Source organism: Poecilia reticulata, chromosome 16 (assembly GCF_904066995.2).
Source record: "Poecilia reticulata chromosome 16, P_reticulata-male-v2, whole genome shotgun sequence".
NCBI lineage: Eukaryota > Metazoa > Chordata > Actinopteri > Cyprinodontiformes > Poeciliidae > Poecilia > Poecilia reticulata.
In genome coordinates, this window is record NC_088845.1 from 33,971,088 (window position 1) to 33,982,402 (window position 11,315).

An 11,315-nucleotide genomic window follows, 5' to 3' on the forward strand; every position below is an offset into this window, starting at 1 on the left:
TGGGAGTCGCTCATGGTTAGGATCCTGGGGCGACCGATATGACACCTAAACACATTTCATTTAGCTAAATCTATATTTTGTTGGTATTTTAAAAAATATGCATTACATTAAAAATATTGATATTAATTTTACTTTGGTCTTTAGTTTGTTAAGTTATACATTTTAATTTGTAGGCTTTTTTTGATGTTGTTTTCCTTTTCTGTCAGGCATTAATGTGGACGTCTAACTGTTTCTCTTTTCGCCCAAATTTAAAACTGTCAGTTGGTTGTCTAAACAAAAAAGGCAGAGCTGACAAGTATTTACAAATATCATATCTAGCTTAAGCAACAACCGATATATGTGTGCGTGTCTGCTGTGTATGCATCTTCGCTGGTCTGGCAGCAAAAGCTAATTAGCCATAATGTGTCTTCCTCCAGAAAAAGCTTCCGAGTTGAAGCAGATAATACACAACCATCTCCTCAGGGTAAGCTAACGGTATCAATCTTAATTTTTTGCTTTTAAGCAGTAACTTTATTCTGTACTTGACCAGTTTCGACAGGGACGTTTATTTAATTCTCCAAATGACTCTTCTGCCGATTGCATACCTAATAATTAAGTGTGAAAATACAACAAACTGATACTTTCCTATTTTTAAGAAAAAGATTAAACGATTAATCATATTTCTTCATCTGTCGTACTGTTGAATTTGGCTATATAAATTACTGATATGACTTTATTTTAAAAAAGATATTTACGTTTTAATGGCGATTTTAAACTCCCTTAAAAATATTCCCATCTATTTTAGTCCAAATCTTTAATTTTAGTTTATTTTCTTGACTTTTGATAAGTACCCACAGATTCAGATCTGTGGAGTTTCTTTACAACAAATCTAAATTCACAATGTTCTGAAGATAGTTTGCCACATTTGTCTTATGAAACAATGTTCTACCATCCTGGAAAACCCACACATAATAACCAGATAACACACCTAATGCTGCTGACTCAGCTCTAATTTATGCTTTCTTACAGAATTGTTGCTATACAGTTTGTTTCCTTATGTAATTCTGTAATGTCATTTTCTCAGTTTGAAACAGTGGAAATGTTAGCAATTAAATTTTTTTTCTGCCCGTCAGATGGACGTCCACGGACGAATCCGAGAAGTCCTGGCAGAGACTATAAAAGACGATGAAGGCTCGGTGCATCGGCCTCTGTCTGAGGGAGACTTTGTACGCGCTCTCCAACGCAGGGGCATCATCGACGATGTGATGAGAGACCTCCACTTCACTCAGGTTTGCCACCATTTTGCAAGCCGTGTCAAACTGAGATTAACATTTAAAGATGTCTGTTTTACATTTCTAATGTGTTAAATGCCACAAATAAAGTACTATCTCTCACTTCTTTGTGATAGCAAAGTGCTCCAAATATTGATGCAGAATCTCCGTCCAAGCCTGCTGGTCATCATGTTGACCAAGATAGTACGCATCTTAAGAAAGGTAAGAGGCGTCAGTCATAATGCCTTATGGAAATAAATGGACTAAGTCCTCGGCCTAATTTGTTTGGATTCTCTTTAAGCTAATCTTGATCCGTCGAGGCGATATCTCTATCTTCAAGTTCTTGGAGGTAAGGCCTTTCTGGAGCACCTCCAGGACTCAGAGCCTCTACCTGGTCAGGTGTGTCCCACGTTTACGCTCTACCTGCACTTCCGCAACCAGAGGTTCCGCTCCAAACCGGTTCCTTGTGCCTGTGAACCCGACTTGAAAGAGGGTTTCCTTCTAGAAATCCACAGAGACAGCTTTGGTAAGAATGCAATGCATGAGATATTAGAGCCATTTTAGATATAAAAAAGTTAATTTCCATAAAAAAAACCTCATCATTTGCAAGAAAACAAACCTCACAAATTTTGAGATTAATTTCTGAAATTTCCAAACTTTTTCCAGAAGATTTCTCTTTCCAAAGTCAAAAATTTGCTATGGTAAGCTCTGAAATTTTTAAAAATTTCTAGAAACATTTCTAGAAAAGAGTTTCAGAAGTGGAAAATGTTACATTTTTGAAATTCAGATAAATCTCAACATTTCTTAAATTTTTTGGCAGAAATTTACTTCATCTTTTTCTACAATCTACAATCACCCTAGTACACCTTTGTGGACGTCTTCCTCTGTAACCAGCCATTTTGTTGCTTTTTTTCTGTCTGGTGCTGCAGGAGACGGCAGTAAGATGGTGGATGCAACCGCCATGCTGTCCATGTGCGACACGGTTCACTTGGTGCTGATCAAGACAGACACTTCCGGTGAAACGACGCTGGTCTCCTCCTACTTCCTGGACTGGAGGATCGTCCTTGGCTCGCCCAGCTGCAAGACGTGTTTCGCCATGGAGATGATGGGAGTCGGTGAGCATCACTGGACAGCAGTGACATCAGCTGCATTGTTCTTTGCATCTTTTCTCTAAAGCCGTGCAAAAAAAACTGATTGAATATTCAGGGATTTTCAGACATTTTTAGCTAGCATAGTTTTTTTTTTAAGAATATTAACAAACTACATAGAAGTTAGGAAGGATCAGATTATCTCTGTGTCAGAGAGTTGGACCTGCAGCGCTGGATAGAAGTACATTGTCTATTAAAAAGTATTCATTTTCTACAAAAAAAAGTCAAATGAAAGTATTCAACATAAAATAAGTGATTGCATAAATATTCACCTCCTTCAAGTTGGTATTCAGTAGATGAACCTTTGATGGATTTAACTGAATCTAGTCACTAAAATCACTGGAAACTCTCACTGCACTTAGCTGGTCTCTATTCCTATCATTTTGCCTCTACTAGCGCCAATTGACTGGACCTCTATTGAATTAGCTCAGCCATGTACTTTAATTTAATTGTCATTATTTTGTAGATTTCAGAAAAAAAGGCCTAATTTTGATTATCATGATTCATTTTGCAAAAGCCGTAATAGAAGTTAGGTCATGCAAGGGGGTGACTGCTTTTTATAGGCTCAGTATTCATATTCAGAAAAGCCTGCACATCCATTCTGTTTGAGAAAAAGAAAAACAGCAGGCAACTACATAGTAGTGCATTAGTCTTTGTGGCATTTATAGTGCTCCGAGTGGACAGGACTGATGTTCCTTGAGTCAATTGTGGGCAGGTGTTGTGAGATCGAAAGCAAATTTGTTGTCAAAAATATGCATGTGTGTTTTTGTTTTAAGTAGTTTACATTCTGGAAAAGTTGAGGAATTACATCTGCATTTTTGCAGAACTTAAATTGAACCTTTAAATCTCCTAAAGTAATGCTCAGTGAAGTTGCTTGCCTCTTGAAGAATAGTTTGTCACACCACCAGTAAAATGCTTAGGAAGATGGATGCCTCCATGTGGATTCAGTTTAATTGTATTTATTGTGATTTGTGTTGTAATTAGACGGATAAACGGAGCAAAGAGTGGAGTCTGTATTTCTCCTTAGTAATCAATAGCGCATAGTTTTTTAGTGATATGTTTGTGTGTCAACAGGAAGTGAGAGTAAAATCCCAGCAGGTGTTTTGACTGTCAGTCTGGAGCTCTTCCCTCCTCTCCAAGAGACTTTGAACACCGATATCATCGTCACACAGGTAAAAGCAGCGGCATGTAGAAAACGGATTTTGGATTGGCTACATGGAGTTAAAAGCTAACAATAAATGTTAACGATAAACGTCAATGATAAACATTAACAATTGTTCCCCCTCCCTTACTGGAGATAAACTGCCTTTAAAACCTTTTTTTGCTAAGGTTCATGTAGCTGTTTTACAAAAAATGTGAAGATGTTAACATTTAAAACTTTCTTTCTCTCTAACCAGAGAACTTCCTTTTGTTTGTTTTATTTTTTTTCTTTCCTGAATGAGCAAATGTTGAATTATTACCACAGAATTCCATTACTGCTGTGCAGAGTCAGTCCTCCAGGAAAAACCATCAATGCAGTGCTGAGAAAGAAACATGAAAGCTCTGAATGGAGGCGCTGATGCCACTGTGTTCTCTGCGTTTAGCAATCGCTTGAGAGGCAGAGGACTGCGGAGAAAGAGAGGCTCTTCTTGGTATATGCCAAGCAGTGGTGGAGAGAGTTCCTGGAGATCCGTCCGTCCCATCAGTCCAAGCTGGTCAAGATCTTTGCCCAGGTTTGTCTGATTTTTTTATTCCACTCTTCCCTCATCTCAAGCTATTCTTCTATTAACAGCGCAATCTCTGTCTCTACTCAGCCGAAAATCTGGGCCCTATTTCCTTTATTTTGGGATATCAGTTATTGACCGATACTTGCATGTGAAACCAATCTGATCCACCGATCTTATTTACCTCAGCAAAGGTCTAAAAATCAACCTGTCCTCTTTTGCTCTGCAGTGAGAGAGATTTAACTGGCAGACCGCTCCACCAGTTCATGTCTGCACATTTTCAGTTAACAGCAGCCACCTCACTGTTTACAAACCAGCAATTTTCTTGCTATATTTAGCAACATTTCAGTCAAAAAAGTCGGTATCATCCAAAATCGTAATCTGCAGGTGAGGCTTTTTAAAGGTCGGTAACTGGCGATCAACCAGAAAACTGCAATTGGTGCACCCTTAATTTGAGCAGTAAACAGTCTGCGCTGTCTGCAGGATGAGAACGGTGTCAACAGGCCCGTGTGTTCCTATGTGCGCGTCCTCCGGGCCGGACGGCTGCTGGAGAGCCCTCGACAGGCCGCCCGATTCGTCAGCCTGCTGGCCCATGAAAGGGCTCCAGTGGTGGGAGGAGGGGGCAAGCAGGAGCAGTGGTGCACTTTAATGGCTTTCCTGTGCAGAGGGAAGGTGAGTTTATGGCAGTGCACTTACTATAATGCTCTATAATTACTATCGGAGTAAGACGGTGGCAGATTTACAGGTTCTTCTACTAAACTTCCAGCTAAGTGTTTCAGATTAGCAGCATTGTTCATGAAGGAAATGACTTCTATTGTTGCACGTCTTTCAGCGACTTTTCAATTTGGAAATGGACTGAACAAGTGCGGCTTGTTAGAAAGGGTTGACAGGAAAATGAAAAGCTGCGTTTGAATGAACCACAACCTTTCTAGAATGTCTGTCCATAACCGACAAACACGGCATATCTGCACAAGCAAATCCTGCTTACTCTAAACCACAACCTCATCAGAAGAACACAGTATTCTACTGCCCAGTCTGTGTCGTTACTCACAAACGCAGCAGGAAATCTGCAACATTAAGGTTGACAAAAAACAATAAATAAATAAAGAGGTTTCAAGGACCGACCTAGTCAAAGTCTAGACATAAGCCTGATATTTATATTATCAGGCTTATGTATTTGCTGACAGATTTCAGTGAATCATGACATATTATGACACTCCAGTCTCCAATTTGTTTTCCTCAGCTGATGTTCACACCTGTCTACATCCCATCAACCACTCCAAGAAGATGTACAGCAAACTGGAGTCCCCCTGTATCGGTACCGATACATTTTATTCAGTATCTGAAGAAGAGCTTTGAGCAGGTTGATGCTGTTTAAAGGGGCAGTTTTCTGTAATATTGACCTTTTTTTAGCTTTACCTCATGTTGTGATGTTATTCCCACATCAAAAACACATCTGGAGTGTTGCCTTGGTTCTTTCCTGCATGTTTGAGAAATCCTTGAATCTCCCATGGCAACTAGTCAGCTGTGCAAAACACCTGGTTGTACCTCCTGTGAGAGCAGGAGTTTTTAAACAGGAGCCCAATTTCAAGGTGTTAAATTACGAAGTAAAATTTCTTCAAAGTCATATTTTATAACAACTGAAGTTAACATAGTTACTTGAATGTGCTATAAAATTACACTGTGTGCCTGGAAAACACATAACACCGCCTCTTCAATTTTAGTGAAGACTCCCCAACACCATGTGAGTTTCCATTAAAATTACTCTGAGTTATAGATACATGTAAACATATAGTGGTACATAGCTGTTTAATTTCTTCCTACTTGGAAGACTATTTATAGACTTTATCCTGATTATAGCTTTAGTGATTGGGTTTAGCTGTTGCTTGGGACAACATGTCCTGCTGCCGCTAAAATGATGTTCCAGACGTCAGAAAGCGTCACTTCAACTCTGCTCAGCTGCCTTCACACGTTCCCCGATTCTGAGTAGGACGGATTGTGTTCTTTCCGAGGAAGGGAGATTTGTGCAGGGTTGACTGGCTGCTGCATTTGATAGTGTGGAATTTCCCAGAGCGCCTCAGGATAAATGCTCAGTCCCCCTCCTAAGTGAAAAGGCTGGCAAGACAGACACAGCACAATTCTCACAAAGTGGCCCTTGTCAACTGTGATTTATGAGTTTCATTCCAGGGAAAATTAATTTAGCCTCATCAGACCCCAGCCTGTTCTGATGCTACCGTCCATATTAGCACTTCTGGAGAACATCTATCATCCTGACTTGCCCGTAGCCTTGTGCCGGCACGCCGAATATGCAGCCCCCACTACTCGACCGAGGCCATTTTACTGGAAAAGGTGCACAAGTGAAATTAGAGTTGCTTACTGTTAGAGCCAATTTGATGACTGCAGAGCTCGTTTCCTCCAGCAGGCCGGTCTTTTGTGTGTTCAACACTTCTGAGAAAGGCTAGCGGTGCAGCAAGAACAAGATATTGTTTTTTGTTGTTTTTTTTCCAAACAGGATGGTACCAATATGATGAATTAGGCAAATATGTTAAAACAACATCTTTTCTGTTCAGATCTACAGCCAGGAGCAGTCGCAGTCTAAGTGCTTCATTTTTCTCACAGACGTCACAGTTAATCTGTTGTTTCACATCCGAGTTCTAGTAACCTGCATTTCTCTCCTTAATTAGTGTCTTACAAACATTAATAAGGTCTGTTGACTTTCTGAATTCCAAACCACCCATAGATCCTTACGCAGCTCTGTCTGTCCTCCCTCAGGGAGACTGTGAGGACCACGCTACTCTGCTCTGCAGCCTTCTGCTGGGCTTCGGGCTGGACGCATATGTGTGTGTGGGCACCAAGGTCAACAGTGGTCCACACACCTGGGTCCTGACCCGAGGTACCGACGGGAGCATCACTTTCTGGGAGAGTCTGACGGCACACAGGTATGATTCAGTTTCACCTCAGTACTAACACAGACAGGTCATGTGACAGCTGCACACTTTTGGTCTGCACACCTTTCGGAACAGGAATGGTTTTTAAAAGTTGATCTGATCATTGCACTCAGAAATGTAAATATGGATATAAGTATAGGAATATATATCTAATTTGAAAATATCTCCATGAAAATACACATTTTGAATATTTTTTTGAAGTTCAAAATCTGTTCATCAGTGCAGTAAACTGTGTGTGTGCGTGTGTGTGTGTACTTATATAGCTGTCATTGGGGGTACTTACTAATGACAAATGACCAAAATAGTGTGAATGTTTGTAGTTGTGAGGACATTTTGCTGTGTCATCAAATGTTTGTGGATTAGAGGTTAAATTTAGGACTAAGGTGTGAATTGAGTTCAGGTTAGGGTTAGTTATGTAAGTGAGTTGGTTACTGTCTGGTTCTCATGCAACCACAGTTAGGAAAAGGTCAGGGTCAGTCCACAGAAATGAATGGAAATCAGCGCAAGTCCACACACGTGTAGTGAAACCGGAGTGTGTGTGTGTCGGTAAAGTATTCCTGTTTCTCAACAATGCATGTTCATGGAAATATGTGACAAAAAGTCATTTTACAATTTTTCAAAATATTTTTTTTATCTTTTGAGACTGATTTGACTTCTGTGTATGTGATCAGGTATCTGCACCGGCCCATTGATCCAGATGCTCCCCCGCTGGTCCCGCAACCCAAACCGTCGTCCCCTTACCGCACCGTGGGCTGCGTCTTTAACCACCAGACCTTACTGGCCAACTGCCAGCCGTCAGACGCGGTGGAGCTTTGTGTGTTTGACTTCCAGGTAGGATCCCTGTGAACCGCAAAGTTTCTTTAAGAGAAACATTGGGTTGCTCACACTTAGTGCGTAGGATCATTCATCAACAACTTCTGTCATGTTGCCATGAGGAATGACAACAAGTCACTCTGGATGCTGTGCACTGGGTGTGTGTGAGCATGTTTTCCATCTGTTTTCCCTTCAGAATCAGTCACGCTGGAAGGCGATGAGTGAAGAGGCTCTGAAGTCAGTCTGTGCTCCAGGCTCCACCTCCTCTTTACCTCCTCTGCCGCCTCTCTGTGCTTCGTCTCTGGATTCTGCTGAGGTCAGCAACCATTTGGAGCTGGAGATGCGCTTCCTGGTCTCGGAACACAGGAAGGTAAAACTCAGCGGTGAACACGGTGCCGTTGCTTGAGGGCTAGGAGTTTCTTTGATGTCTTAAAGGGGCAGTGTTGTGTAAAATTATCTTTTTTTTTTTTGTTTTACATCATGTTATAATGTTATTCCCTCATCAAAAACATGTTTAATTCTTTCATGCAAGTTTGAGAAATCTTTTGATCTCCTGTGGCAACCATTCACCTGTGCAAAATGCCTGGGAGGTCCTAGCTCCGCCTTCGAGACACAGCTCCTCCTCAGACCTGCGATCTCCAAGGTCCAAGCTACCACCTTCCGCCTCACAGAGCAGCACCTCCCTCAATCAGCTCCTTCAGACTAGTCAGCAGCAATTAGCAAACACCGGGTGGAACTGCAGATCTGCTGAGCTCATTATTGGAGCTTCTTAGAGCAACGCTGGTAAAAACGTTGAAGGGTTAATAGAGCATCAGTGTTGTGATGACTTCCTGAAGGCGGAGTTTCAGAAAGAGCAGAAGTTTTTAAAGAGACAGAGGCCCAATTTCAAAGCATTAAATTGCAAAGTCAATTTTTTAAGTCATTTTTGATATATATAGCATTTTTTTAACAACTGAAGTTAACATAGTTATTTGATTGTGCACAATTTTCCTGAAAAACACATAATACTGCCCCTTTAAAAATGAAAGCTGCAGTGGTGTCGTGGCTTAGTGGTAGAGGTGGTGTACCATGTGCTGAGGGTGTATACCTTGACGGAGCTGTCCTGAGTTTGATTCCCAGCGTAGGGCCGTTTATTTACCGACTTTCTCTTCTCGTCAGTAGCTACTTCCTGTGCAGCTACTGCACAGGAAGTGCAAAACCACTGTCTACTCTTCTGTGTATTTCTGTAGACTCTATCTTCTCAACAGCAGAACAAAGAAGTATGATTTCTGGGTTTTAGTTTCTAATAGCCTGTCCCCTTCAGTACCATTTGACCAAGTAGTGGTAACGTAATCAGAATACGTAGAAATGCCTTTCTGTTTTGTCGGTTCCTTTCCTCCAGGATCTAGATCTAGCTACAGTGTGGGACGACCACCTATCCTACCTGCTGTCTTCAGCCCTGTCAGCTTATGAAATGGAGCGTTGTACCGGCGTCTCCTGCGGCAACGAGGAGTTCCAGGACGCGGTGAGGAGGGCCGTGCCAGACGGGCACACCTTCAAAGGCTTCCCCATTCACTTTCTGCATCGCAACGCTCGCAGAGCCTTCGCCACCTGCCTCAGGTTATACATTGTCCCATTTACATTAACAGTCTGATCCTTAGTACTGGTATACTTAATCGAATTCTAATTTTAGTGTATTTTTGTGGCTTTTAGTTCTGCTGTTGAAATATTTCTAAAAGCAAAAGTAGAAGTGTGCTGTTGTATGGTGCTACAAAAGAACAGTTGGAAAAACTATAAACTGAAGATGGTGTAGTAACTAAAATGTGCTAACATTTTCAGTATCTGCTAGGTATGTTTGCTTGTATTTTGTTCCATGAACAAAAAATTCTATTAAAAAAATGCTTATGTAAGTATTCTTAAACAGAAAAGCCAAAAACTACCTCAAGCAAGCGTAAAAAACATTTTTGTGAAATTGAGGATGCAATCTGCTGAGTTTCCTTAGAAATGTTTAATCTACTTTGAATAATTAATTGGGCATACTGTACTGTTTTGACAATTAGGATCATCTAGAATGTATATGTGATTGAATTGAAATTATTATTTTTTTCGTAAAGTGCCTTGAAACAACATTTGTTGTGAACTGGTGCAATATAAATAAACTAAATTGAATTGAGGAAGTTATTCTGAATGTTGCAGTTTCCACTGACCTTTTCTAATGCTTTCTAATACTTCAACATGTGCTTAAAAAAACATTGATTGAACTTCTGACCTCTGCATATCTGATGGTTCTTTTGCTTTAGTTGAGTTCTTTTTTCAAGCTCTGTCCCCATTTCTTACAGGTCGCCATTCTGCGAGGAAATTGTGTGTTGTCGTGGCGACCATGTGAGGCTCGCCGTTCGAGTTCGGGTCTTTGTGTATCCTGAGAATGCCTGCGCCGTATGGATGATGTTTGCCTGTAAATACCGTTCTGTGCTCTGAGCAGGCAGAATATTCACCTACCTAATGCCTCGTGTTGCACATGGACCACAGGGAAGGTTCTACAAACACAAAGCCAGCTGATGGTTAACAGAACCAGTGGGTCCACAAGAACACTGAACTGAAATGAACTAAAGGAATGATGTTGCTTTGACATTTATTTTGTATATTACAATCTTTATATGTAAAGGCTTTTCTGCTATTTATATTTTGCAAATAAACTGAAATTTGTCAAAACTTACTGCTAACTTTTTTTATAGCTATTTTCAGAGTACATGTCTTAACAGTTTCTCAAGAGGTTAATATGAACACATTTAGGACTTGTATAGATGAGTCGTAAATTGACTCATTTATATTAATCCATTTAGGACTCATGGTGTACTAAATGGACTCATTTATATTTAGGACTCATATAGATGAGTCCTAGATGTGTTCTATTAAAAGCTATAAAATGAGCTGCTTCTAGAGCAGCACTTTTTCCTGCTCTGGAAAACGAGCTGGAACTTTTCGGCAGTTATCATGGAGCTGTTGTGCAATCTGTTGATATCGGGTCCATGATTCAACCCACTGCTCACCAAACACATCTACATGCAAAAACTGCATAGAGTTCCTGTCTGACTTCCTATTACACCCTTTTTTTTGACTACAAAAAATATGCACTTGTTAGTGCTGATTAGTTGGAGGTGACATAAAACAGTTTTTACTCAAAGTCTTGTTGAGACCAGATGTTTTCATACACAATATACAAAACCCTTTTTTCTCACCAGTTACATTTCCATTGACCACTTAACTGCGCAAATTGGAATTACAAAAAATAAATTTGTTTAATGGAAATATGGCAAATCTAAGAGAAAAATATGGCAAAAAACACGTTTTTTGAGTAAAAAAAAGAAATTGTGTGAAATTACTATAGTTCGCAAAATTGCAACGGAAACACTTCCGCACCACACATGTCATGTGATCAACAACCGGATTTTATTCGTGGCGGAAAAGAAGAAG

General features: G+C 40.4%; 1 protein-coding gene across 1 annotated transcript; it reads left to right on the forward strand.

Annotated features, from left to right (window-relative positions):
- The first annotated feature begins 219 nt into the window (after positions 1–219).
- cep76 (centrosomal protein 76) lies at positions 220–10,557 on the forward strand. Its single transcript, XM_008411119.3, has 13 exons — positions 220–463; positions 1,113–1,268; positions 1,388–1,472; positions 1,552–1,776; positions 2,180–2,365; positions 3,473–3,570; positions 3,982–4,110; positions 4,585–4,773; positions 6,874–7,040; positions 7,721–7,880; positions 8,059–8,232; positions 9,244–9,461; positions 10,181–10,557. The coding sequence occupies exons 1-13, from the start codon at positions 401–403 to the stop codon at positions 10,317–10,319; spliced, it is 1,989 nt and encodes a 662-aa protein (XP_008409341.1). The 5' UTR covers positions 220–400; the 3' UTR covers positions 10,320–10,557.
- The last annotated feature ends 758 nt before the right edge of the window (positions 10,558–11,315 follow it).